This window comes from Pieris napi, chromosome 23 (assembly GCF_905475465.1).
Source record: "Pieris napi chromosome 23, ilPieNapi1.2, whole genome shotgun sequence".
Classification (NCBI taxonomy): domain Eukaryota; kingdom Metazoa; phylum Arthropoda; class Insecta; order Lepidoptera; family Pieridae; genus Pieris; species Pieris napi.
Genome location: NC_062256.1, coordinates 1,686,844 through 1,713,571, shown reverse-complemented (window position 1 = coordinate 1,713,571; position 26,728 = coordinate 1,686,844). Strand labels below are relative to the sequence as shown.

General features: G+C 34.0%; 3 protein-coding genes across 4 annotated transcripts in view; 2 read left to right on the top strand and 1 right to left on the bottom strand.

The window, feature by feature from the left end:
• The window catches only part of LOC125061497, a 105,030-nt gene that overhangs the window by 69,294 nt on the left and 9,008 nt on the right, over window positions 1–26,728 (top strand). Inside the window, exons 3-10 of one of the 2 annotated variants that reach the window (XM_047666970.1) lie at window positions 3,915–8,272; window positions 9,568–9,697; window positions 10,033–10,147; window positions 10,773–10,845; window positions 17,058–17,198; window positions 19,765–19,915; window positions 20,718–20,803; window positions 26,397–26,555. In XM_047666970.1, the coding sequence (XP_047522926.1) occupies window positions 3,915–8,272; window positions 9,568–9,697; window positions 10,033–10,147; window positions 10,773–10,845; window positions 17,058–17,198; window positions 19,765–19,915; window positions 20,718–20,803; window positions 26,397–26,555 (5,213 nt within the window). Of the gene's footprint in view, window positions 1–3,914; window positions 8,273–9,567; window positions 9,698–10,032; window positions 10,148–10,772; window positions 10,846–17,057; window positions 17,199–19,764; window positions 19,916–20,717; window positions 20,804–26,396; window positions 26,556–26,728 lie in introns of those variants that run through there. The other variant, XM_047666971.1, reaches the window with a different exon arrangement.
• Window positions 23,196–25,915, top strand: LOC125061499. Its single transcript, XM_047666973.1, has 2 exons — window positions 23,196–23,624; window positions 24,377–25,915. Exons 1-2 carry the CDS (start codon window positions 23,196–23,198, stop codon window positions 25,193–25,195), a joined length of 1,248 nt encoding a protein of 415 aa, XP_047522929.1. The 3' UTR covers window positions 25,196–25,915.
• On the bottom strand, window positions 23,624–25,673 carry LOC125061500 (myosin tail region-interacting protein MTI1-like). Its single transcript, XM_047666975.1, has 3 exons — window positions 25,442–25,673; window positions 25,211–25,314; window positions 23,624–24,338 (listed from the first exon to the last, which is right to left on the bottom strand). Exons 1-3 carry the CDS (start codon window positions 25,671–25,673, stop codon window positions 23,715–23,717), a joined length of 960 nt encoding a protein of 319 aa, XP_047522931.1. The 3' UTR covers window positions 23,624–23,714.

The window sequence follows — 26,728 nt, the reverse complement described above, 5'->3', positions numbered from 1 at the left end:
AATCTGACGCCAATACCTAAAGAGGTTGTAGCGTACGTAAAATCGTTATTTTTGTTATAACTAGCTGACTCGACAAACGTTGTTTTGCCATGTATATTATTTCTAGGGAACATTTTTTTTAGTTCAATAAAAATAACTAACTACAATAATAACAAATAGGGGTGGATCTTAGAGGGGTGAAATTTAGGGGTTGTATGTATTTTTGTATGCTGTATCATAAAAAATAATAACAAAAATTTTGGGGTGGGTCCACCTCTTATCACTTAGGGGTTTGAAATATAGATAGTAGCAGATTATCAGACATACTGAATATGCATACAATCATAAGAATCAGTCGAGTCGTTTCGGAGGAATATGGGAACGAACATTGTGGTACGAGAATTTTATATATATATAGAGATGGAATGGTCTTCAGTTTTGAAGGACCACCCCACAAATGTGTTGTCTCACTTCAAATAAAGAGCTTCTCAATTCCTGGATTTTTATAGTGGCCATTAAGGATTATATAGGTTTCAAAGATATTTCCTCTTAATTCTCATAAATCAGTAAGATCAAGTGCTTTCAGACGCTCGTTATAAAGTTTATTATTATTATTTACTTAACACACTGGCAGCTTTTAATAAGCTGATGCGCGTGTATTATGGGAATTGGAGAAACTTATCCAATCTATTTTTAAAGGTGTTCACAGATGGTGCACTGATCACACTTTCCGGAAGCCTATTCCAGTCATCCACTACGCGGTTTGGGAGAAAGTTCTTTAGGGAATTTGTGTTGTGTTGAGTGATCTTAAGTTTTAAAGAACTACCCTTCAAATGTGTATTTTCACTTAAAATAAAGAGCTTCTCAATTCCTGGAACATTATAGTGGCCCGTGAGGATTTTATAGGTTTCAATGAGATTTAAGGTTTGTTCCAATTTTTTGCTAGTCACATTAAAGATTGTATATTGTGGTTCTTTTATCATTGTATCAGTTCTGAGTGATGGCAAGCTTTTATCAATAACAATAAAACCTTCCTAAGGAATCATTCTAACTCGTTTCGTTCAAGATCAATCCCGAAGCGTAATATGATGAGATTTCATATGATTCACGAGGTCCCTACGATGAACATAGCCTATCTTAGAGTTTCGAATAAATACAACAGCAGCGTTGTTTTTACACGCTTTATATTAGCGTCACTTGTATGTATGTATGTATGTAACCGACTCCTTCGGACTCGATTTTGACCCACATTAAACAGACAGATTTAATTCGAACCTTGTACACTTATAAAGAATCCGCGTCAATATAATAATTTCATAGGTTTATCTCGAAGAAACAATGACATTTTTTTTAAGTCCACAAAGCAATACGATTCAATTGAGACAACACGTATTGCTGCTAGGACTAAAAGTAGAAAATAAATATAGTATAAAAAAACTAAAAAACACGCTTTTAAAGCACATCAAACTAAAAAGTGAAAAATAATTCCTAATTTAGGCTGAAAATGGTAATGAACAAAAAATACTGGTATTATTGTGAAAAAGCGTAAGGCGCTCTGTGCCATATTTTTCGTCTATCGAGCAACCCACGCTTTTTCACAATAATACCAGTATTTTGCTTTAAAAGCGTGTTTTTTAGTTTTTTTAAACTATATTTATTTTCCACTTTTTAGTTTTTTTTAAATCCGTGTACATGACTTGAAACAGTTGAAAGGCGACAAAGAGAATTGAAGAGATCGCTTAATTGCGATAACGTTTTATTTTTTCAGTTTATGAATATATTTTGTACTTATTTTTTTAATACTTTCAATGAAGTGCGTAATATATCACAATGATAAACAATTCTATGTTCAATTATATACATTAATAGTGAATAATTGAAAACCTTCACAAATACCGGTAGGACAGGCATTCAAGTTCACGCGTGCTTTGAATTCTCCAATTCATACCACAGTTTGTCTCACGTAACAACAGAAGAGAATTTTAGAAATTACTAGCTGATCCGGCAAACGTCGTTTTGCCATGATTATCATTTATAATAAAAAATAGGGATTGATCGTAGAGGGGTGAAAATTAGGGGTTGTATGTATTTTTAAATGCTGTATCATAAAAAAAAATCTAAAAATTAAAAAAAAAAATAGGGGTGGACTTCCCTTGACATTTAGGGGCATGAAAAATAGATGTTGTCCGATTCTCAGTTATACCCAATATGCCCACAAAATTTCATGAGAAGCGGTCAAGCCGTTTCGGAGGAGTTTAACCACAAACACCGCGACACGAGAATTTTATATAGTAGATTTTGATTTATAACTTGTATGTTGTCACACAATTTTAATACGATTTATGAATTAAATATTTATTGGAATACAATTATACCTCGAGATATTCATTATTTCTATATCACTATTCTATGAAGATAGATTTTATTGTTGATTGTTGAATTACATTATCGGACGTCGAGGCAGAATACAACATTCCAGCCTGGCATTCCACAACACAGCGCTTTAATGGCACTTTCTGTCTGCGAACCAACTCTTTGTGGAACCAGCTGCCAGTAGTGGTATTTCCAAACCGATACGACTTAGGGGCCATCAAGAAAAGAGCGTATCAACCCCTGAAGGGGGAAACAGATCACGCCAACTTTGACTACTGTGCCATAAATAATATGAAATTACATTAAATTTGTTAAATATTTTCCTTTTAAAATAACTTGTTGAAAGCACTCAGTTTTTTTGGTGATCGTGGTCAGCGAGACTGCCAAATCAAGTCAATATATGTTGGATAGTATGATTATGGCCTTTTGAAATGTTGCCGTGTTTTAAATCAAACTCAAAATAACATTATTCATTTAGGAAACCAAGTACACTTATAAACGTCAACAGAAAAGGTGTTAATTTAATTCTAAATTTACATTTACTACCAGTTCTGTCAAGGACGTAGAGCGGGCAAGAAACTCTCCGCTACTCTTTTTAATCGCCAAGTTTTGAGTCATACAAATTGTTTGAACTGGAGAAAATCAATTCCAAAGATTAGGATAACTTAAATTGTCATCAAATTTATAAAAAGCTTCATTGGTTAATGTACGTTTAACGAGAGTTTTGAATTTATTAATTGATAAAATCTTTCGTCTATGCACAAATGTTTATTGACACTCTTGTCTTTTTTATTATTATTTTTTTGCTATTGAATTTAAGTGTAAGCTGTAAAGCTTCTCTAATTGTATAAAGAGCGTTAAAAGAAAAAAATGTTTAACAAATTTTATAATTGGTATTGGTTTTTATTGGCTGTGCACCAATGGAGTTTTTGTCTATGTGCCAATTTAAAAAAGGAGTGAGGAAACCGGCTACTCTTAGACCCAAAATGTCGACGGTGTGTATCAGGCACAGCAGGCTGATCACCCATTTGCCCATTAGATTGACAAATGATCATGAATCCGATACAGAAATCTGAAGCACAGATCTAAAAAGGTTGCAGCGCCACTGCTATACAAATGGTACCTCTGCATGGTATTTGGAATATCTGTCTTTGATTTTATACACTATTTGATCTAACTTCGTACTTTCGCAGCTACATGTTTTATACACTGTGGCAAATGACTACAAATTCTATTGTTATAGGCGATTAAGTATAATTTTTTAGTACATTGCGATGTCAAGTTTGTTTACGTTTTAAAATTAATACATTTACCACGGTAATTTTTTTATCCTTGAATTATACGAATCAACGATAAATTAAAGAGGAAAAGCGTTTTTATTTTGTCATATAGCAGTAGCAAAGTCCACGTCCGTCAGGCTGTTTCAATGAATATCTACCCAATTTTGTTTCTCAAAAGCAATTTTAGTTCATAAATCAAGTGTAATTTTATATAGCTTTGAATGAAATATATTTTTTAACAAATCCTTTAATAAATGTATTAATTATGATTTTCTCTTTCAGGTTCATCAAACTATCGAATCACGACAAGGAAAAAAGTCTATGCTCAGATTCCTGGTTTGACTGGAGAAGCACCGACTTATAACTCAGCAGCTAGCGCATCCTCACCGTACTTTACAAATACCCCCACTAACCAAATCCCACATACTGATATACAGAAAGACTTTTCGCAATCACCATATTATTTTACACCTGAAACTCGTGACTCGCTACCAAAAACAGACCCACCTCATGTAACACCGGCGAAAACAGAACCTATAGTGTTACAGGATGATATTAAAGCAATTTCAAAACCTGTTCTGAACACAGAATCAACTTATAACTTCTTCACTCCAATACAAAATGTAGAATCCTCTAGAAATGATGTACGAACTGTAAATGAAACATTCCAAGCAAACACAACAGCGCCCATCATCCCGCCACCGCCAATGTTTTCTAATCGAAGAGACAGTCAAGGATCAGTTGGAAGAACAGTATTACCACCATCTGTTGCAAGAAGAATAGCAGGAAATCAACCATTAATTAAACCACAAGCATCGCCTCTGATAACGTATGACAATATTTTTGTACCGACATTTTCTGATCACAGTCAAGATGTATCTACGAATGCCCCTCCAATGTTTTATACTCCGACTTACGACAGTGATGCTGTATCAAATCCGATACAAGCTGCATCGCAAGGACTACCGATTAATCAGAAAACACTCCCAAATGACCTACAAAATGTACCATATTCTGAATCTGTAACAAGTTTTCCAACCATTAGCCCACCTGTAACTGAGTTTTTTATTCCAAATAATGAGCCGTCCCAAGAAACAAAAATCGAGTCTAATCCTGTCCCAGAACAGTCTAAAGTAGATGTGCTCGGGGTACATTTAAATCCTCTTGAAAACTTCTCATCAAGTGCATTCATGCAAGTCTCTTCACAAGAAACACAAATTGAATCTAAGCAGGAGCAACCTATATTACCTCCAAAGAAATCGTTTGATGTCGCAAACCCGCCTCCACAATTTTTCGACCCAAGCTCAATGAATCAGCCTCAGGTTTATAACGAGATATCTGTTTCTAATGTTCACCAAGGACCACCTAAACCTGTCCAAGAGCCGCCAAAAATGTCTGCTACTGTAAACTATAGAATGAGTAAGAAGCGACCGCAATATTACTCTGGACCTATTGAAGGTGTTGGTGATATAAGCAACAATATTAAACCGACTCTGAATCCAGTACAGTCGCAGTTTGATTCATTTCAAGGTCCCCTCTTTACGCCGAGTCAAGACTCTGATATATCAGAAAATAGTTCTGTAGCACCCCCAGTTCATACAGATATATCAACATTTAGCCAGCCAGCTTCGACTTATGGGCTTCCTCCAGTTCAGCCATACCAACAAGACTTTAATACTGCTTTCGATGTAAGCAGACCAACAACAGAATATTACGACCAACCTCAAACAGAGACAAAAGGCTTTGGATTGTTAGGTTCTTTGAAGTCTAAGCTTAGTTCCATAGACATTAATAAGATCCAAAATACAGTTACGACGTTTTTCGACCCAGCGTATAATGGTGAAGGAAAGGACGACCAACAAAGATTAGCTCCTTACCAATCTTCGCGTATGGATCATGCTCAAGATAGTTCCACTTTTGATATTTTTGTTGGGAGCTCGAATACGGCTCAGCCAGGTTTAACCTCGAATTATTCAGCCGACTATAATGTCCACCAATATAACACTCAAGAACCATACTATGATAACAGAGAACAGCAAACTTCAAATTATTCTTCGTGGCCTACTTCTCATCCAGTCATTGAGAATAATTATGCTGGTTTAAATTTGGATAAAGCTGTCGATACAAATTTTAATTCTGCTAATTCCCTCATTAATACTATTGACACACCTTTTGCATTGCCATCTTTACCTATAAGTATAATAGAAAAACCAAGTTCTCTCCAAGCCCCTATATTTTATGAAGATACAAAGATAAGCAATGTATCTTCTGTGATAAGTGTATCTAATCCGCTAAGCTTTTTTAGCACACCCCTTGAAGTTACGCCATCCGACATTTTAGATGACGAAATTATCGAAAGCGTAACTAATGTCGTGCTTGGTCCTACTCCACAGCCTTGCGAGATAACTGCCCAAGAAAATAAAGGAATTGAAATTTCTTTTCAACGCAATGAAAACACATTCAAACTTTTTGATCCTCATCCAATATTACCTAGTGATAAACATTTTACACCTGAAAATACATTAACTGGTAAAGCTGACATACTATGTGTAAACAAACAAAGTAGTCCGAGTCTAGAAACAAAATCGTCTATTGGCAATTTACCTCCAACAAGTGACTACTCGTTTCTGGAACCAGTTGACAATGACGCTTTCTTAAAATATTTTGAACCCGCACCTAACACTTCACATCTGTTTGATTTTACAAACCATAACCAAAGTACAGATTTACCTACTTCAAAAGAAAGTGAAATAAATTTAATTGAAAGGAAAGTAGCTGAAATAGCTTTGCATGATTCACATGAAAAGTGTAGTGAAGACTTGGCTGAAAATGTTTCCGAATTAAATATATGTGAAACGTGTCGAGAAGTAAATAAGCATGAAGAAAAAAGTGAAGTTGAAGATTTAACTTCGCAGCTTATAGAGAATATAACTGCGCCTATTCAACTATTAAACCCAGTAGGAGCGGGTTTACCTGTTTGTGAGCATGTACCAGAACTATCTCTGACAGAAAGTGCAACAGATCCACTTGAAGATATTGCCCAGATTTCAGAAGATTTTATAGAAAATATACCGATACATTCAGTAAAAGAACTATTAGGAGATGTGACTCTTGATAAGAGTGTGCCGAGTTATGGGCTTAACAACGCCGATATTAATGATATAATTGACACTACCTCTCTGACAGAACACAATTATAACTTACCAGATGTAAGTGCTCTCGGACTTTTTCAGGGCGAATTAGCTGAAAATATACCAAGGAATGCCAGTGATGAAATAAAAGCTGGGCTAAAAAACTCCCTCGACGAACTGGTACTTCCACCATTGCCAATTCTACCAACTGTACCTGCCGATGATGATAGTAAATCAGATGAAAGTGGCTTAGATGTGCATTCTATAGAACAAGATGCTAATAAAGATTTTCCCATCTATGAAGAATTCGTTATAGAACCATCTGAGACTGATGATGATAAAATCGAGTTTATGGTGCGAGAAAAGAGTACAGAAGATCTATCACCAGCCGTAGATACGTTTACAAATCGGGTAGAAAGATTTAAAAAAATGGAAACCGTAAATGACGAATCACGCGTTACTATGGCAACTATACCAACATCTATCAGTCCTTCGTTAACAATGGCTTCATACTTTGATACTGGAAATTATGCTGTTGAAACCTATTACAAAAACTCTTTGAACCCACGACCGGAAGAGAACTTATCAAGCAGGATTCCGCCCGGCTTTGAAAAGGAATTTAGCAAACGATTTCCTTCCGTAACATCTACTGGTTTTATTGAAGATCATATAACACACGTTCCAGAGACGACAACACAGACGCGTTTAACACCCACATTAACATATACCCATACTACCCAAAGCGATGTGACCAATATTTCTCACATTACATCATCACCAGTGTCTACCATAGAAACCCAACATACGAGGCCTTTAGATGAACCTGTACCGGACACGGAGCGCTTACCCGCCTTCTCCAATCTCACTGAACACCCTAAAGAAATAGAAGAATCCAAACCAAATACAACAGAACCTAAAACATCCAACGAATTACCAGACCCTAAAAATTTCTTCTCATCCGACCCAGGCCCGTCGAACAAGGAAAACGACGAATACAACAGTTACAGTCGTCTATCCAGCTATTTCGCGACCCCACCAAAAGCCGACAACCCAAAGTCTTTTTTTGAATTAAGTCAATCCCAAAATCACTATAGGCATGCCACACAAAGCGAAACGCACAATAATAATATGAAATTAATACACGACCTTGCGATGTATAGGGATGCAGCTTCGTTAGATATAGTTAAGACGGTAAATTATTTTACAGTTGAATACGACAATAATTCGATCGAATCTATACGTGAGCCGTTTAAAATTAAAGATATTGATAAAATGCCGGTTGATATTGTAAAAAAATGTAAAAATTGCTCTAACTTAAACGTTGGTTGTGTGAAAAAGCTAGAGTTAGAATATGCTAATTTGAAAATTAAGAAATATATGGATAATCAAGATCAAAAAGGGGAGGTCCATATGGATTTGGGAAGTGAAACACACCCCCAGAATGTTACTGTTAATATTATGGAACATTCTATGAAGGAAGATGATGATGGTATCGCTATATTGACTGAGGTACTACTACTTTATTTATTTTACTAAATCATGATAGACATAATTGAATAAACCACTCTGGTTTGTATAAATGTAACCATAAAAGTCCTGTTTAGGAGCGCAACAAAAGCTTTTCAACTTATTGAATTTATACTTCTTTAGGCAAGTTATGAAAAATTGATGAGAGTGAAATTTTACGATGCGCGCGCACTGTGACACAAAATTATCAGTATGAAGTTGCCCACTAACGAATTCTTTTTAAACCAGCCGGGCGCCGAGCTTGCGCGAGCGAGATGGGAATAAGATAATCTACAAGTAAAAAGAAATAGAATATGCGTGAAGCAGCTATGCCAAAAATTTTGAATGACCATAATGATGATAAGTACTACAAGTACTTACCTTTTAAACAAATAAAGGAGTTTTAATTATTTTTTCAAAGAAATTTAGCAATGCTTGTTCACAAAGACCTATTGTTACTTAGTTAAAGGTTATGAAACATACCTAGTTATTAAATTGAATGAATAATATAATAAAATGATAAATAATAATAATTATCATTATTCATATTAATTAATAATTCAATAATATACTAAATATTAAATATTATTACATTATTAACGTTAAATATTTATTATTAATTATTTAATATTTAAAAAAAATAAAGAAAGCCAAAGAAGTATAACTTCTTACGCGCGTACATAAGTACACGCACCCTTTTTTTTTAATATGCATAACTTTACGCTATCTAATAACTGTCCGGGAAGTCCATTCATCAGCTGCAGTAGAATTACCTCAACATTCTCTCGCCAAAGATATTGTTTGCTCCCGAAATACAGAACCGAACTTTCTTCAAATCTTGGGTTTGTACGTCATGCCCAACTCGTTTTGTCATCTTGAAAAAACCTAACTACTTGTTATGAACTATCAATAATAAAAATAGGGATTATGGTAGAGGGGTGAAATTTGGTTATATGTATTTTTACATTATAAGAGAATTTAAATTTCGTCCAAAAAATAAAAATAAAATGTTAGGGGTGGACAACCCTTGTCACTTAGGAGTACGTAAAATAGATAGTAGCCGATTCTCAGACCTACTGAATATGCATACAAAATTTGATAAAAATTGGTCGAGCTGTTACAGAGACGTATGGGAACGAACATTGTGACACGAGAATTTTATAAATTAGATATATATACTTTGCAAGTTTATATGCTTGCAAACCTGACAATTTAATTCCAAGAATATTACACAATTTAAACGATGACCTGTGGGCATGACAATGTTGCTGATCTTAAATGACAGATTAATTTTTCAGAACCGCCCAACGTCAGAGTACTCGCCAGTGAAGTATTACTGGTTCTATCGTGTTGATAATGATGGCCAGTCGACATGGCGGGGATTTTCTGTCGCCGATTCAAGAGCTCTGGAGATCGCTTTTAACAGCTGTAAGTATATGATAAGATGTAGAATATTTACTCCACAGATCTCCTAACCAAGATAAAAGTTGAGAATCAGTAAGTAGCCAACTTGCTACACTTGTGAGTAACTGGCGGCCTTATCGCTTTCGAGCGATCTCTTCCAGGCAACCACTGTGAGAAAAAAAAAACATGTATTACATATAGTTGATGAGTAAAAGAAACTAAACTGGAACAAAAAAACAAACTAATAAAGGACACATGAAAAAAAAATTAATACCTAATAATAAAAAATGCACATGAATCATTATATACTGTTTGGTGTTTACAAACTCTAGGCTGATAATCCTCTTTTGACATTCCAGCTGACCTGAACGAAAACACCTTGGTGCCAACAGATGGTGGGAGATACGACGTGAACATCATTGGCAGGATTCGAATGCCGGTCTACTGGTCTGAGAAGCCTACCAATGTTAGGCGGTAAGCAATTTTATTAATAGAGTAAGATCCCAGAGCGATAAGACACAACTTATTTTCTAAAGCATAGAACTTTCGGTTCTAAGTAGTCTCTCGTGTACTTTTTAATACCTGTACGCTTGTGGAGTTGGCTCGGTGACACCTGCGCAGGTACCAGGTGAGAAAGGTCACTAAAAATCAGCGTTACTTAAGTTAAATTTTAATGACTGATTTTTATATATATATATATATTGTAGAATATTACTCTGCAGTAATATCAAAAAAGTCAGACGCTTTCCATGGGCCAGAACTTTTGTCAGACGCTTTAAAGCTCTACAAAAAATAAATGAACTTAATTTATTTTTAAATGTCTGATTTTTATATATGTTATTCAAATAAATATTACAAAGATATATTTAATCAGTCAGACAAATTGTAATGACACAAAAATTACTCAAGTATGAGTATGAGCGCGAGAGCACTATGCGCATGCGCCTCAGAGTAAAATACCTTAATATTTGAAAAATACTTACTGCTTTCAATTTCATATTTTTGCATATCTATTTAAAAATGATAGAAAGTGGATTTTGTTTTTTTTCAAATCCGACATTGTTCTACGATCATGACGATTTATTTAAATGTTTCACAGATGCAGCTGGTTCTATTGTAACACAGATGGAAGGTACGTCCCGTATGCAGAGGCCGTGGCTGAGAAGTTGGAGGTGAGAAAATATATTTAGTTTGTTAATCTTCTAAAGTTTTGAACTACCCTCACTTTGTACGCGTATCTTGATATAGATCTGCGCCCTTTTTATAGAAAGATGGATTTTTATAGCCCATGGAAAGCTATTTTCAGTGGGTGCGTTTGCCCCACTACATTATAATTTACTGCAATTATAATATTACAAATACAATTTGTTTTTTGTTCATATTTAAAGTTTCAAATAGGCGCTAAGACACTCTATATGAATGGATTTCGGGAGGTCTAACAATATGATTCGTGTAACTGTTTTGGCATTATTCCGGTGATAAACAGAATGCTAGGGACTGCTGATACGTTGTTAAGGGTTCACATTTTTTATTTCATTTTTAAGATCTGTATATTTCGTGATTTTATGGGCAATTGTTTCTTTTAAGTTGTATTAATGTTATAAGTTAGAGATACCGTAAGGAACACGCCTGGTCATTTCAATAAATAGACATAGACAAAACATTGATTACTAACAAAAACACACACATAAACACACAAAATAACAATAATCAAAGAAAACATAAAATGAGAGATATCAAAAACAATAAAAAAAATATTGGTTGTTTGTAAAGTAGGTTTACGATCGAGATGTTTACGTGATAACGTCTTATTGGTGATATAAGTTTTTGGAAAGTAAGGATAATTCCTTACATGAATAAAACAATTTTTTCAAATTTTAAATTACATCTATCGTTTTATTCACACATTTGATGATAAATTTCGGGTGTAAAATGACAAGTTTACTTATTCGACTATGATATACATTTTTCTTCATACAAACATACTTTTATACATTTATACAAACATTTATGCATACATACATACATACATACATACATACATACATACAATACGATCAGTTACAATCTTCACGTAAATTTATCTGTTTCTAATCTGGGTAACATTCCGCGTGACAAGTTTCACGGAATGACTGACAGCGCTCGAGATGAGACGGGAGATCGGTCCGTCTCTCTCTCGTTATACCTGCGATCGCGCTCGTGAGGTTTTGGTGTGACACAAGTTTCTGAACATGTCACCTGACTAAAACGATTTTAAAGACGCGGGATTTTAAAGAAGTGGGTAGTGCGGGTTGCGCGTGTCAACACAAGTTCCGTATTTCTATTACTTTTAAAAATATTATTTGTGGAAAATAAAGTTCAAATATGTGTTTAAAAGTTACATACTAACACAAGGTAACGAGGACATACATAGTTTAGTGCAAAATCCGTCAAGAAAGACTTAAAATAAACTGTGAACAGAACAATAATTTATAAATTTATACGCGACTTACTTCGTTCAAAATGACTATATTTTCTATAAATGTGTGATTTCGGAAGTGTATTATTGTGACTATAGTGACTTGTGACACTATTGTGTTGTGGATCTTTTGTCAGTAGTGAAAACCTATACCTACATGACTAACAGAAGATGTATTAGTCATTCGCGACAAACGTCACTAGAAAACAGCATCTATACCAATGTTTCGAAGCGATACATACTTAACCAGTTAGCCGATTGCGGAAATCGTTGCCTGCAAGTAATCTCGAGTTCAAATCAGTGTCTTGATCCTCTTTTTCTTTTTTCTTTTTTTTTTGTAATTAATTACTGATAAAATACAAAGATAAGTATTTAGAAAAATAAATAATAACAATAAATAAAATATGGAGGAAATAAAAAGTATTTTAGAGGCAATGCAAGAAGCAATCAATCAGCAAAAAACTGATATGCAGGAAATGAAAGAGGATATAAAAGAAACTATCAACCGTAGTATAAATGAAAAATTTAAACAGCTAGAAACCAAAAATGAAGTTTTGGAAGGAAAATTGGAACAACAACTTATAAAAATTAACCAGTTAGAAAGAACAATTAGGAGGAAAAATCTGCTCTTTTTTGGAGTGGAAGAAAATGAAAAAACCTATTGCGATTTACAAAACAGAGTTCTTGATTTAATAAACAATACTTTAAAAATCAAATGTGATCACAATGGCGTTGAATGTGTTAGGAGGCTTGGTAAAAGAACAGAAAAAATCAGACCAATAGTCCTGACGCTTTCTACAGTTGGACTCAAAGTTGATATCCAAAAAAATAAGAAAAAATTGGATTCTACCCCATACTACATAAAAGAAGACTTCCCTCCAGATGTTCTTAATACACGAAAACAATTACAAATTGAAGTTAACAGGGAAAGAGAACAAGGGAGATTGGCAATCCTTAAATATGACAAAATAGTCTGGTTGAACAACCGAAACCAACAAATCTCAAAACCAAGAACGGATAAAAATAAGAGAACTCCATCAGAATCTCCTGAATCGTCGAGAACCAACGATAAAAGAAATGAGACTGTTAACCAGCCATCGAAGAAAAGCAAGGTTTACAACATAAAAAATTACGTTATCCAACAACCAAATTTAATTAAACGCCAGGCTTCCTCTCAATGCCAAGATTCCCTCAGTTGCGAATAGCAACCACTAATGGACCCTTCGGTCCCTCCATATCCCCCAATATGGCCGGTCACCGCAGGGGATATTGGCCAAAATTATGGCGACGGCGTCGGAAGACTGAATGGCCAAGTACATACAGATAGAATAAAAAGTAATACAATTTACTACCAACTTGCAAACACATACAAAGAAATATATTCAACGGAAAGTTCACTAAAATTCCTCTACTTAAATGCTCGAAGTATTGTGGGTCAAGGAAAGTTTGATGAACTGAAATGTATCCTAAACTCATTTAGACATATGATTCACATTATTGTAATAACAGAAACATGGGTCAAAAGTGATGAACAAGCAAAAAGACTAATTTTACCTGGATATATACATCACTATAACTTTAGAACAAACACTACAGGTGGTGGAGTCTCAATTTTTATACATAACAATCTAAGCCATAGTCTAATAGAGGACTGTTGTATCGCGAATATACACTACTTATGGATACATATCAATAAATATAACCTGGATGTTGGACTAGTCTATAAGCCGGATCGCTCAAAAATTAATCAATTCCTTGATGAGTATTCACTTCAATTAGAAAAGAGAAAAAGAGCTATAGTATTTGGAGACTACAATATTGATTTATTGCTCAAAAAAGATCATGCCACAGTAAATTACACAGAGACGATTAATGAAAATGGATATGCAATTCTTAATCGAGTGGACTCATCCTACTCCACTCGTGAAACATCATCAACCAAAACAATAATAGACCACGTATCCACCAACATAAAAGAACATAATTTCAACTTAGCTATTATTGAATCAGCAATGTCGGACCATAAGCAGATATATCTAGAATTAAAGCAATACTCGCCAGAAACAAAGCAGAAGGTTCATTATGAAGCTCTCAACTATGAAAAACTTTTTAAGCTAGTTGAGCACGATGTTTCAAAATGTATTTTAGACTATAATCACATAGAAAAATTAATAATTAATAACATTAAAGACAGCAAAATTCGAAAAATCAAAATTATAAATCCACCAAAAACTGATTGGGTAAATAAAAATATAATTAAAGCCATAAACGAACGAAATATTTTATGGAAGCAATGTAAATCCCAACCAAATAATATAGAAATAAAGGAACAATTTATAAACAAAAGAAACAAAGTTTCCCAAACTATACAAACAGCTAAAAGTACTTACTATCAAAAGGCTTTTCAAAACTGTATAAAAAAACCAACCAAAATGTTTAATCTCCTAAATAGTATAGCAAATAATAAAGTAAAAGATACCAGTATGCCTACAAAATTAGAAATAAATTCAACTGCAATAACTAATCCAATAGAGATCTGTAAATGTTTTAACTCATATTTTTCTACTATCGGGCAAATTCTAACCTCAAAAATCTCAAAACCTGCAAATACCACTACAAACATAATTACTTCTCTCTCTAAAACAAAGTCTCAAACATTTCTATCAGAAATATCGACTACCACGGATGAAATCCTTAAAATTATTAGCAATTTAAATAGCAACACATCCATAGGTATTGATGGCATAAGTACGAAAGCACTAAAGTGTGTTAAAAACCTGGTTGTCGACAACCTAACGAGTTGCATTAACCAATGTTTAAGTAATGGTATATTTCCAGACAGCCTTAAAGTAGCCAAGGTTACTCCGATCTATAAGTCAGGCAATCGTACTGATCCTGGTAATTACCGACCAATATCAGTCCTACCAGTGTTATCAAAAATTTTTGAAAAGATATTACACTTGCGTCTTAATGACTACCTAGCTTCAATAAATTTATTATACAAAAAACAATACGGATTCAGACCTAAATCGAATACGTTATCTGCTACAATAGACCTAACAACAAAAATTAAACTTAAGTTAGATAAAAAACAAATAGCATTAGGCATATTTGTTGATCTTAAAAAAGCCTTTGATACCGTCTCTCATGAACTTCTCTTAAAAAAACTTAACGATATTGGCGTAACAGGAACAGCATTAAAAGTATTTAGCTCTTACCTTGAGAACCGCCAGCAAATAGTTAAGATAGGAACGTTTATGAGTGATGCTACTCCAATAAATTGTGGTGTGCCCCAAGGATCTATACTGGGGCCACTTTTATTTTTGATTTATATTAATGACATTAGCAACTTAGGGTTAAAGGGTGATGTTACGTTGTATGCAGATGACACAAGTTTGTTTTACTATGGTAGTAATATAGATACAATCGTGAAAGATGCACAAATTGATTTAAACTGCCTAAGTGATTGGTTAGAAACTAATTTACTCACTATCAATACAGAAAAAACAAATTATATAATTTTTGCGGCAAAAAATAAGAAAATATACGATTTTGTACCTCTTACTATTAATGGATGTAATATCATTAGAACAAATACTCAAAAATATCTTGGTGTTGTATTGGATAGTCGTTTAACTTGGAAGCCGCACATTGACATAATTAAATCCAAATTATCTTCTATTCTTGGCGTGCTGCGTGGCAGTGTGCGTTGCTTCCCAAAGTCAGTCCGACTCATTATATATAATATTATGGTAAAGCCACATATAGACTACTTAATTGAACTATGGGGCACTGCAGCGCCTACAAATCGTTATAAAATACAAATTATGCAAAATAAATTATTGAAGACATTATTCTATTACGATTATTTGACTCCAACTGAAAAACTATACAGTGATACCAAATTTATGAGTATAAACCAGACATACGTTTACAATACCTCAATTTTAATATACAAAATTATTAACAAATTAATTCATATAAATCTATCCTTTACACAAAAATCAGATACAAAATATCCATTACGAAATATTGATACATTATGTTTAATACAACCAAGGACTAATTACGGAAAACTTAATATTATGTATCAAGGCGCACAAATATTTAATACATTGCCACCCAGATTAAAAGAAATAAAACCTTTTTACAAATTTAAAAAACTTTTAAAAGAACATATAATTAACAACATACCTATAAAATAACAAAAATATAAACAACCATATTCTATATCTGTGTCTGTAACAATCGTAAAAGTTTAATATGAATTAATGGAATAATTATTAATGTATTTACAAAACATCAAGAAGCTATAATTGTAGCATTTACTTATGTCTGCGAACGAGCGTCTTGTAACATGTTGTAAAATCGATGCGACCTACCTGCACTTTTGTAACAAATATGGTACATATTGTTAGAACTAATATTTTTATTTTATATAGTGTATTTTCAAATAATTTCATAACACGATGTACATAACTAACTTACTCTAAATTTTCTCGCTAAGTGAATGTAATTCTTTGAGAAATAAAGTATCTTTGAACCGAAGACGTTATCACGTCAAAAATAACAGAACAGACGTTTTAGAAGTTGTTTTTGGAACGAAGTTCCTTATCGCGCGTTGTGAAAGGGGGCTAGACGGAAAAAATTCTTACGAAAAGTTGTCACGACACTTTTTTGCTATTTGCTATTGTAATACACCGGTTCTCGTCCGATCACCGAAGTTAAGCAACGTCGTTCGAGGTCAGTACTTGGATGGGTGACCGCCTGGGAGCACCTTGTGATGTTGCCTTTTTTTGTCGTAAGATTGGTGTCGAGAAAAGCTATCATACTGTTATGATACCAATTAACATATAAATTAATCGAAAGGAATTTCGTTCAATCCGGGTGTCCCTTGACACCTCTAAAGTTTTTATTTATTTTCAGGTGGAATACCAGCACGGTATGGCAACAGGCGAATGGCATAGGCGTCTAATACTTCCCAATAACGAGTTGGTTGTGATGCATGGACCAGGTGTGATGGTCCATTTTCTCCAGAACTCTGTTGACAGCTTTAGTGGAAGTCCGGTATGTGGGGTACCAGCAAAAATTATTGGGGATTTTTTTTCTTTATTATGAACTAGCAGACCGGCCAAGCGTTGCTGTGGCTAAGGTTTTAGTTATATTACATAGTAGTAAACTATTCAAGGGAAACGGTAGGAGAACACCATTTATGGGGACCACCATGCCTTTTTGGTGGTTATGCCATTAAATTGTAGCTTATGTGAAACATTGGTACTTTAAACACAGCGCCATCTGTTAGAATTGTGACTATCAAATAATAAACAAATATTTTGCAATAAAATAATATTGTGGGTATAAATTGAGATGTAAGCTATCCTATCTTTTAAGTTAGATCAAACTGCACACGGTGTGCAAATTTTATTGAAATCGATTCGGTAGTTTAGGAGTCCATAGCGGACAAACAACGTGACACGTAATTTATATATATTAAGATATAGCAATTCAGATTAGAAATCTATAAAAAAATAAAACCCAGTCAAGTCAGGTTATTTTCAATCTTTTAAATATTCTAAAACACTTTTTTGCTTCTTTTCAATTTTCTGCCCTTTTTCTTTGATAACTATTACTATTTAAAGCGAAATTTTGTATAAAATCTATTTTTATTAATTACTTATTTTCACACAGCCAAGTCAGGGTTAATATTCTAACACACATTTTTTTACATTTAAATTTCTAAACAGATAACAATGAATACTTCAGACTTCATTCAGCCCTTGTTTTTATTTTAGTTCCTTATGTATTTAATCAGTCTTTACAAATAAATATGTGTCAAGTTAAATGTGTATTTAGTTTGTATAAATGAAGGGAAATACTCTTTTTTTTGTTTCATATTTGATATCCTTTTGTAAATGATCCTTATCACTGAACGGTGAACTTATCACCTTATCCTTAATAAATAATAAACAACCTTTTTAGGTCTTGGCTTCAAATTTCTGAATCTGTTTCGTGATTATTTTTAAAATCTAAAAGACGGGTGATCAGCCTCCAGTGCCTTACACACGCCGTCGACTTTTTGGGTCTAAGGCAAGTCGGTTTCCTCACGATGTTTTCCTTCAACGTTCGAGCGAATGTGAAATGCGCACATAGAAAGAAAGTCCATTGGTGCACAGCCAGGGATCGAACCTGCGACCTCAGGTATGAGAATCGCACGCTGAAGCGAATAGGCCAACGCTGCTCCAAATGTATATTTAGTTTGTATATTAATAAATAAAGGAAAAGACGCTTTAAGTTTCGTAGTCGATATCCTTTTCAAATCCTTAATAATGTCACCTAATCCTTTATCCATCCTCTTACTTATCCTTTCAGTTATTCAACTTTGGCAAAACGGTGTATCGCAACCCCCCAAAGATTGGCGTAATTGGTGATCAAACACAGAAAATAGATCACTTAGTGTTCTTAGTACACGGAGCTGGAGAATATAGGCATCAGAAGGAGAGACTTGTTAGTTGTCCTTGGACCTTATTCTTAAGACTTTAGGGGGAAGGGGCACCCCCCTTCCACATCATTCCAAAATGTAAAACAAAGATGGAAGATGCTTTCCGTTGGATTGTGATTTGTCAATAGAATATAATCGTCAGTAGAATTCTGACATTACATAAGTATTGCTCATAGTATTGTCTTTGATTAACATAACCCTTACACATTTAAAGAAAAACGCTTTTTACCGGATTAAAGTTATGTATTAAATACAAAAAGTATCACAGCTGCAGAGAAAGTTGACACTTTTTGTGTTTCAACACCTTTTGTCTTCAGTCACCGTGACCACGCACGCTGTAAAGCACGCGAAACGTCGGATAAATTTAAAATTATGTCAAATAGTTGTAAATTTATAATAATACATAACTTTAATCCGGTAAAAAGCGTTTTTCTTTATAAGTATTGCTACTAAAAAGTACTCCACGAAAAGGGACAAATTTGACCTATTTTCCTTTGGTATATTTTATGCAAATAATTTATTGAAATCTCAAATGACGAATTGTAAATTAAATGCCACGTGTTTTTACTATAGAAGAAATAAATTTATAATTTGTATTTGTATTTATGTAATTTTTGACAATTTTAATGTTTTAATGACAATTAAATTCATTAAATTCCTAACATAATATCTTCCTTTTTCCCTCCCTCTAAGACTCGGAAATCTAAAGTTTTAGATTTGTATAAATATGAACAAGACTTAAAAATTAGTTTGCCAAAAGTACGCACGCACTTTTTTTTAAATAACATGAAACGGGCAGGAGGCTCACTTGATGTTAAGTGATAGCCTATGGACACTCTCAATGCCTACTCGCGACTGCCGGCCTTTAAATTATTTATTCTTGCCATGAATTCATTTTAAATTAACTACGAGTCTTCATAAAATCGCAATCCGTATTATTTTTAGTTGTAACTCTTTTGTCTCTTTCCGTCGAATTGTATTCACGCGATGATAAACAGAGACGGATCTATGTTACTGTTAGTTTGAATATTACTTATGACAATTCCCCAGCCATTGTAGGATAGGATTTTCATCAAATGAAATGCTCGCTTGAAATGACAACAATTATATAAAATTCCATCGAAAATGTTTCAGCAATCAATGACGCGTCCTCGTGTAGTGAAACGCGGCGCGGTGGAGTCGGAGATAGAGGACACGGAACCATCGAGCATAGATCACCTGCTGCTGTTGTGTCATGGGGTCGGATCGGCTTGTGATATGCGCATGAGACCTGTGGAGGCTGTCGGTAAGAAGTTGGTTATTTCATTAATAGGTAACACTATTAATATTAATTTTCACCACCGCTATGTGGAACCAGCTGCCAAAGGTCAAGGTATTTCTAAGCCAATTCCTTCAAGAAACGAGGCCGGCAACACACTTGCGAGCCATCTGTGGTATCACTTATAGTCAGTTGAGCAACCGGCCCGTATGCCTCGTGTATTTTAAAAAATACTCCAGTTTGTCTCCTTCCATCAAATGGTGTTTATCCTGTGATAGAAAGAGATAAGAGTATAGTTTCATTGATGTTTTAAATATATCGAAGCACTTTTCCGGCTTTTTAAGAAATGGTACGCTCTTTTTTTGAAGGACCCTTAGTCGAATTGGTTCGGAAATACCCCAATGGGCAGCTGGTTCCACAAAGTGGTGGTGCGCGGCAAAAACTGCCTAAAAAACGCTGGTGGAACTGTATTGAATTGTATTTAATAAGTATACCCACCATCTCCAACAGAGTGAAGGAAGGAAATTCTTCCATTTGTCACTCATCGCGACTATTTTCCAATCTCCCCCCCCTAACTCTTTTGTGACATCTTCCTAGGTGGTTGTCCTCTCTTTTTTTCTTCCCACTGGTCCACTCCAAGTATTCCTTTTTGACCCATCTACCATAACAAACGCGGGCAATGTCACCGGCCCATTTTTTTTTAAAATGTGTAACGTCTTTTTTTTTTTTTTAATATCTTTATTACACTGTCTATAATTTTCAACCGAAGAATAGAACGCTCCATAGGCCGCTGGCATACTCCCAATCTGAATTAGCGTCTTTTTTCCAGTGGACGACTTTAGAAAAACGAGTATGCAGCTACTTCAATCGCACTACAAGAACTCGTGCGACAGTGGGTTGGTTGGACGGGTGGAGGTAAGGACGCAGTTTTATTACATTGTTTCATTATCTCTTTGTTTCATTATTAATTTGTTTCATTATCTCTTTGTTTCATTATTAGTTTGTTTCATTATCTCTTTGTTTCATAACCTCTTTGTTTCCTTATTAATTTGTTTCAATATTACATTGTTTCATTATATCTTTGTTTCATTATTAATTTGTTTCATTATTAGTTTGTTTCATTATCTCTTTGTTTCATTATTAATTTGTTTCATTATATCTTTGTTTCATTATTAATTTGTTTCAATATTACATTGTTTCATTATTAATTTGTTTCATTATCTCTTTGTTTCATAATCTCTTTGTTTCACAATCTCTTTGTTTCATAATATCTTTGTTTCATTATATCTTTGTTTCATTATTAATTTGTTTCAATATTACATTGTTTCATTATTAATTTGTTTCATTATCTCTTTGTTTCATAATCTCTTTGTTTCACAATCTCTTTGTTTCATAATATCTTTGTTTCATTATTAATTTGTTTCATTATTAGTTTGTTTCATTATCTCTTTGTTTAATTATTAATTTGTTTCATTATCTCTTTGTTTCATTATTAATTTGTTTCATTATCTCTTTGTTTCATAATCTCTTTGTTTCACAATCTCTTTGTTTCATAATATCTTTGTTTCATTATTAGTTTGTTTCATTATCTCTTTGTTTCATAATCTCTTTGTTTCATTATTAGTTTGTTTCATTATCTCTTTGTTTCATAACCTCTTTGTTTCCTTATTAATTTGTTTCAATATTACATTGTTTCATTATATCTTTGTTTCATTATTAGTTTCTTTCATTATCTCTTTGTTTCATAACCTCTTTGTTTCACAATCTCTTTGTTTCATAATATCTTTGTTTCATTATTAATTTGTTTCATTATTAGTTTGTTTCATTATCTCTTTGTTTAATTATTAATTTGTTTCATTATCTCTTTGTTTCATTATTAATTTGTTTCATTATCTCTTTGTTTCATAATCTCTTTGTTTCATTATTAGTTTGTTTCATTATCTCTTTGTTTCATAACCTCTTTGTTTCATTATTAATTTGTTTCAATATTACATTGTTTCATTATTAATTTGTTTCATTATCTCTTCGTTTCATAATCTCTTTGTTTCATAATCTCTTTGTTTCATAATATCTTTGTTTCATTATTAATTTGTTTCATTATTAGTTTGTTTCATTATCTCTTTGTTTCATAATATCTTTGTTTCATTATATCTTTGTTTCATTATTAATTTGTTTCAATATTACATTGTTTCATTATTAATTTGTTTCATTATCTCTTTGTTTCATAATCTCTTTGTTTCACAATCTCTTTGTTTCATAATATCTTTGTTTCATTATTAATTTGTTTCATTATTAGTTTGTTTCATTATCTCTTTGTTTCATAACCTCTTTGTTTCATTATTAATTTGTTTCAATATTACATTGTTTCATTATTAATTTGTTTCATTATCTCTTCGTTTCATAATCTCTTTGTTTCATAATCTCTTTGTTTCATAACATCGTTGTTTCCTTATTAATTTGTTTCATTATCTCTTTGTTTCATTATCTCTTTGTTTCATAACATCGTTGTTTCCTTATTAATTTGTTTCATTATCTCTTTGTTTCATAATCTCTTTGTTTCATAATATCTTTGTTTCATTATTAATTTGTTTCATTATTAGTTTGTTTCATTATCTCTTTGTTTCATTATTAATTTGTTTCATTATCTCTTTGTTTCATAACCTCTTTGTTTCCTTATTAATTTGTTTCATTATCTCTTTGTTTCATTATTAATTTGTTTCAATATTACATTGTTTCATTATTAATTTGTTACTTTGTTTCATTAGCTCTTTGTTTCATAATCTCTTTGTTTCATTATCTCTTTGTTTCATAATCTCTTTGTTTCATTATTAATTTGTTTCATTATCTCTTTGTTTCATTATTAATTTGTTTCATTATTTATTTGTTTCATTATCTCTTTGTTTCATTATTACATTGTTTCATTATCTCTTTGTTTCATTATCTCTTTGTTTCATTATTAATTTGTTTCATTATTACATTGTTTCATTATTACTTTGTTTTATTATAACTTTGTTTCATTATTAATTTGTTTCATTATTACATTTCTCATTATTACTTTATTTCATTATTACTTTATTTCACTTAATCTTGTTTAAATAGCCGCGTACTGACTGAGCGAGCAGCCTCGCGAAGCAGCCTCGGACGTTTGCTTCGCAACGTTTGCCGCGCGAGGCAGCCTCGGTCTGTAAGTTTTCTAATCCGAGGCTGCCTCGCGCGGCAAGTCCGAGCCATCGTGAGCATCGACGCTCAGTTTAACTTGAAGTCGAATAGAGACCGCGCGTGCCCGTATAGTTTGCCCGAGACCACCATGAGGCCGCACATTCGGAAAGCTGTCGCTACCACTGCCTTTTTAATAATTCTAAGGCTTGCAAAAAAAAGAAAACAGAAAACTAAACGTTTTTGGATTAAACTCTTATACAAAAATAGATTACAGGCTGGGAACAGATTATTTGAAGAGTTGTGCTTCGATGACGAAGAAAAAAATTTCACTCGAATGAGTAAAATCGAATTTGACAATGTGTATTCTCTCATAAACGCCAAAATAAGCAAGAAGGACACAAATTTTCGAGAAGCAATATCCGCTAGGGAAAGATTATTAGTGACGTTGAGATTTTTGGCCACAGGAGATTCTTATACCAGTCTACAGTATCTATTTCGTATATCAAAACAAAGGATATCGGTTATAGTTCCTGAAGTCTGTGATGCTATAATTGAGGTGTTAAAGGATTATGTTAAGGTAAAATAAAATTACATATTTTTATTATTTTTTTATTAATCTGATTAGAAAATTGGACAAATAATATAAGAAAATTAAACAAACAAATATTTAATGATGAGGAGCTGGAGAAGGAGGAGGGGGAGGCATCGAAATTGGTGAGATAGGAGGCATTGGTGAGGCAGCAGGCATCGGTGAAGTAGAAGGCATCGATGAGGCAGGAGGCATCGGTGAAGTAGGAGGCATCGGTGAAGTAGGAGGCATCGGTGAGGTAGAAGGCATTGGTGAGGCAGCAGGCATCGAATATGTAGATGGCGTCGATGAGGAAGAGGGATGAGACATATATCTTAAATTATCGTGTTCACCATATGATTGAGTATAATAACTATAACCACTGTATGCTCCCATGTCTGCATCAAAGATAATTTTATTTATTGCATTTTTTACGTATGCTAATGTAATTTTATCATACTCTCTCAACTCATTTCCTATATATTGGCCATACACATTATAGGGATCATTTTTTTCTGATATATTATCGCTTGCACACTGTTGTAAGAGTGTTAATGCTTCAGATATGGCGTTATCAGTAAGATCATCACTTTCGTTCATTTTGGATCTCTTTTTAGGTCTAGTTGACTTTTGTTTAGGTCCTTCCGTTGTCGTCGAGTTTGAAGTTTCATTTTTTTCTTCGTTATAACCGTCATCATTTCGAGTATTATCCAGACTTGCATTCTGTAAAGATAGAAATTATTACTTAATTTTATTTACAGATACCATCATCCGAAGAAGAGTGGCTTACCATAGCGAAAGAGTTTGAGAGCAAATGGAATTTCCCACATGTCATAGGAGCAATGGATGGGAAGCATGTTATATTACAGTCGCCGATAAATAGTGGCAATGATTATGACTGTTACAAAATGTTTCCAAGTATAGTGCTGTTTGCTTTAGTTGACGCTAACTATAAATTTCTGTACGTAGACGTTGGCAGCAAAGGACGTATATCAGATGGCGGTGTGTTTAAAAATACCAATTTATATAAAAAGGTCGAAAAGAAGGAATTGAACATTCCTTCACCAGAAATATTACAAATACCGTATAAAATTGCAGTGCCCTATTTTATTCTAGGCGATAAAGCTTTTGCTCTCAATGATTACACATTGAAACCTTATGAAGGTACTCCAGAAAGAGGTTCAATGGAAAGGATTTTCAATTACAGGCTGTCCAGAGCAAGAAGAGTTGTGGAGAATGCCTTTGGCATTTTAAGCTCCGTTTTTAGAGTACTGAGGAAGCCGCTACTATTAGAACCAGAAAAAGCTACGAAAGTCGTATTGACTACCATATGCTTATATAACTACTTGCGTAGAGATTTAGCTTCCTCACAAAGGTTCACTCCCCCAGGATCATTCGATGCCGAAGTTGAAGGGACAGTAATACCCGGCCGATGGCGACAGGATACAGAAATGTCATCAATGCTATCTATTCAAGCCATACCACGGCGAGGATCAACAAATATAAAAGAAATACGTTCACATTTAGGGAGACATTTCATAACAAACGGAGCAATTTCTTGGCAGAATAATTATCAGTAAATAATAGGTACTCACTTCTTCACCTAAAGTATCTTGTGTATTTCCTGGGTGATTTCTATCTCCTAGAAAACTGAAGGCTTCATAGGCATACCAATTCGAAACATATATTTCACCACGACCTGCAGTATAAAATTAAAAAAAATAATATTAGAAATAATATTAGAAATAATATAAAAACCGATGTAACTTTGAATATAATAAAATGAATGTTGTTAACCCTAATCATAAACATTAAATAATAAATACCTGATCCTGTGATTCGGCTTTTTTTTTCTCTCGACTTTTCCCTCCTGTAAGACCCTAGTAAAGAGTCCATTTTTTTCTTTAATTCAGCTATTGGAAGGTTCATTTCCTGGCTTATTTTTCTCCATGCATCTTCCCTTAGTCCTCTATTTGTGTAATCAGGACATTGCGCATCCCAAAGTCGTCTATATTCACCATATAGTCGTATTAATTTAAGACACTGTTCTTTATCCATGACGCACAACTAACACGCAACGAATAAGCGAGGCAAAACACTACCGTCTTGAGTGAGCGCGGCAAACGTACTGAGGCGCCTTTGAACATCGACAAAAACCGACAACGTTCGGCTCGGGCCGCGGCACGCTCGGGCGAGGCAGCGCGTGCGTTTGCCTCGGGCGAGGCACGTCTTGACCGACCGAGGATTTGCCTCGCGAGGCAGCCTCGCGAGGCTGCTCGCTCAGTCAGTACGCGGCTATTGGCGATTAAAAAGAGTGGCAGAGAGTTTATTGCCAGTTCTTCTCGTCCATTCTTATCCCTTGAGTAACTGGCAGTAAATGTAAAAATAGAAGCATTTGATATGTATTTCTTTATTGACGTGACCATTTACCTAAATGGATAAATACTTTTGAATTTGACTTTGACTTTGTTCAGTCATATACTATTAAACTCTACTATAGATCAGCCACAGAGGATAGATTGGTTGCACTAAGAATAAAAAATTATGAACACTGACAATGGAATTAATATTCCTAAAAACAAGTAATGAAAAGAGGGCAGCAATTCTTCAAAAGCCGCCAACGCACTCGGTTCGCGAGTGAGTTGGCTGCTCTGGCAATATAGCCAAAGTAGCTAAACGTTTGTAATGATAGTTGACAGTCTTGCAGTGATTTTTAGTTGAGAATGGAGTTCTTTTTGCATTCGTAACACTCTCTAACACCACATCTCTTTTTCCTTTCAGGTACTCCCAATTTCCTGGCACTCGAGCCTACATTCAGGCGAGACGGGCGTCGACAAACGATTGGCTAACGTCACGTTGGACAGCATTCCTTGGTTGAGGAACTTCACGAACGATACGGTGTTGGATGTCTTGTTCTACACCAGCCCAGTGTTTGGACAGGTGAGTTTTTATTATTATTATTATTTTATTATTATTATACCCTCTATTCGGACATGCTAGTATTTTTCTTTATTTTTCGTATATTGTACTTTTCTTCCACTTTTGCTTGTCCGTTTGCCAGATGGCAAAGGCCGCCTCCAACCTTCTCCATTCTGGCCTTTCTATGGCCACTC

Coding starts and splice junctions, on each gene's coding strand:
- LOC125061500 (XM_047666975.1), bottom strand. CDS start 25,673: ATGGATAAAGAACAGTGTCTTAAATTAATACGACTATATGGTGAATAT. Junction 25,315..25,441: donor AAGCCGAATCACAGGATCAG/GTATTTATTATT, acceptor TTTATACTGCAG/GTCGTGGTGAAATATATGTT. Junction 24,339..25,210: donor AAGATACTTTAGGTGAAGAA/GTGAGTACCTAT, acceptor CTATCTTTACAG/AATGCAAGTCTGGATAATAC.
- LOC125061499 (XM_047666973.1), top strand. CDS start 23,196: ATGAGGCCGCACATTCGGAAAGCTGTCGCTACCACTGCCTTTTTAATA. Junction 23,625..24,376: donor TGTTAAAGGATTATGTTAAG/GTAAAATAAAAT, acceptor TTTTATTTACAG/ATACCATCATCCGAAGAAGA.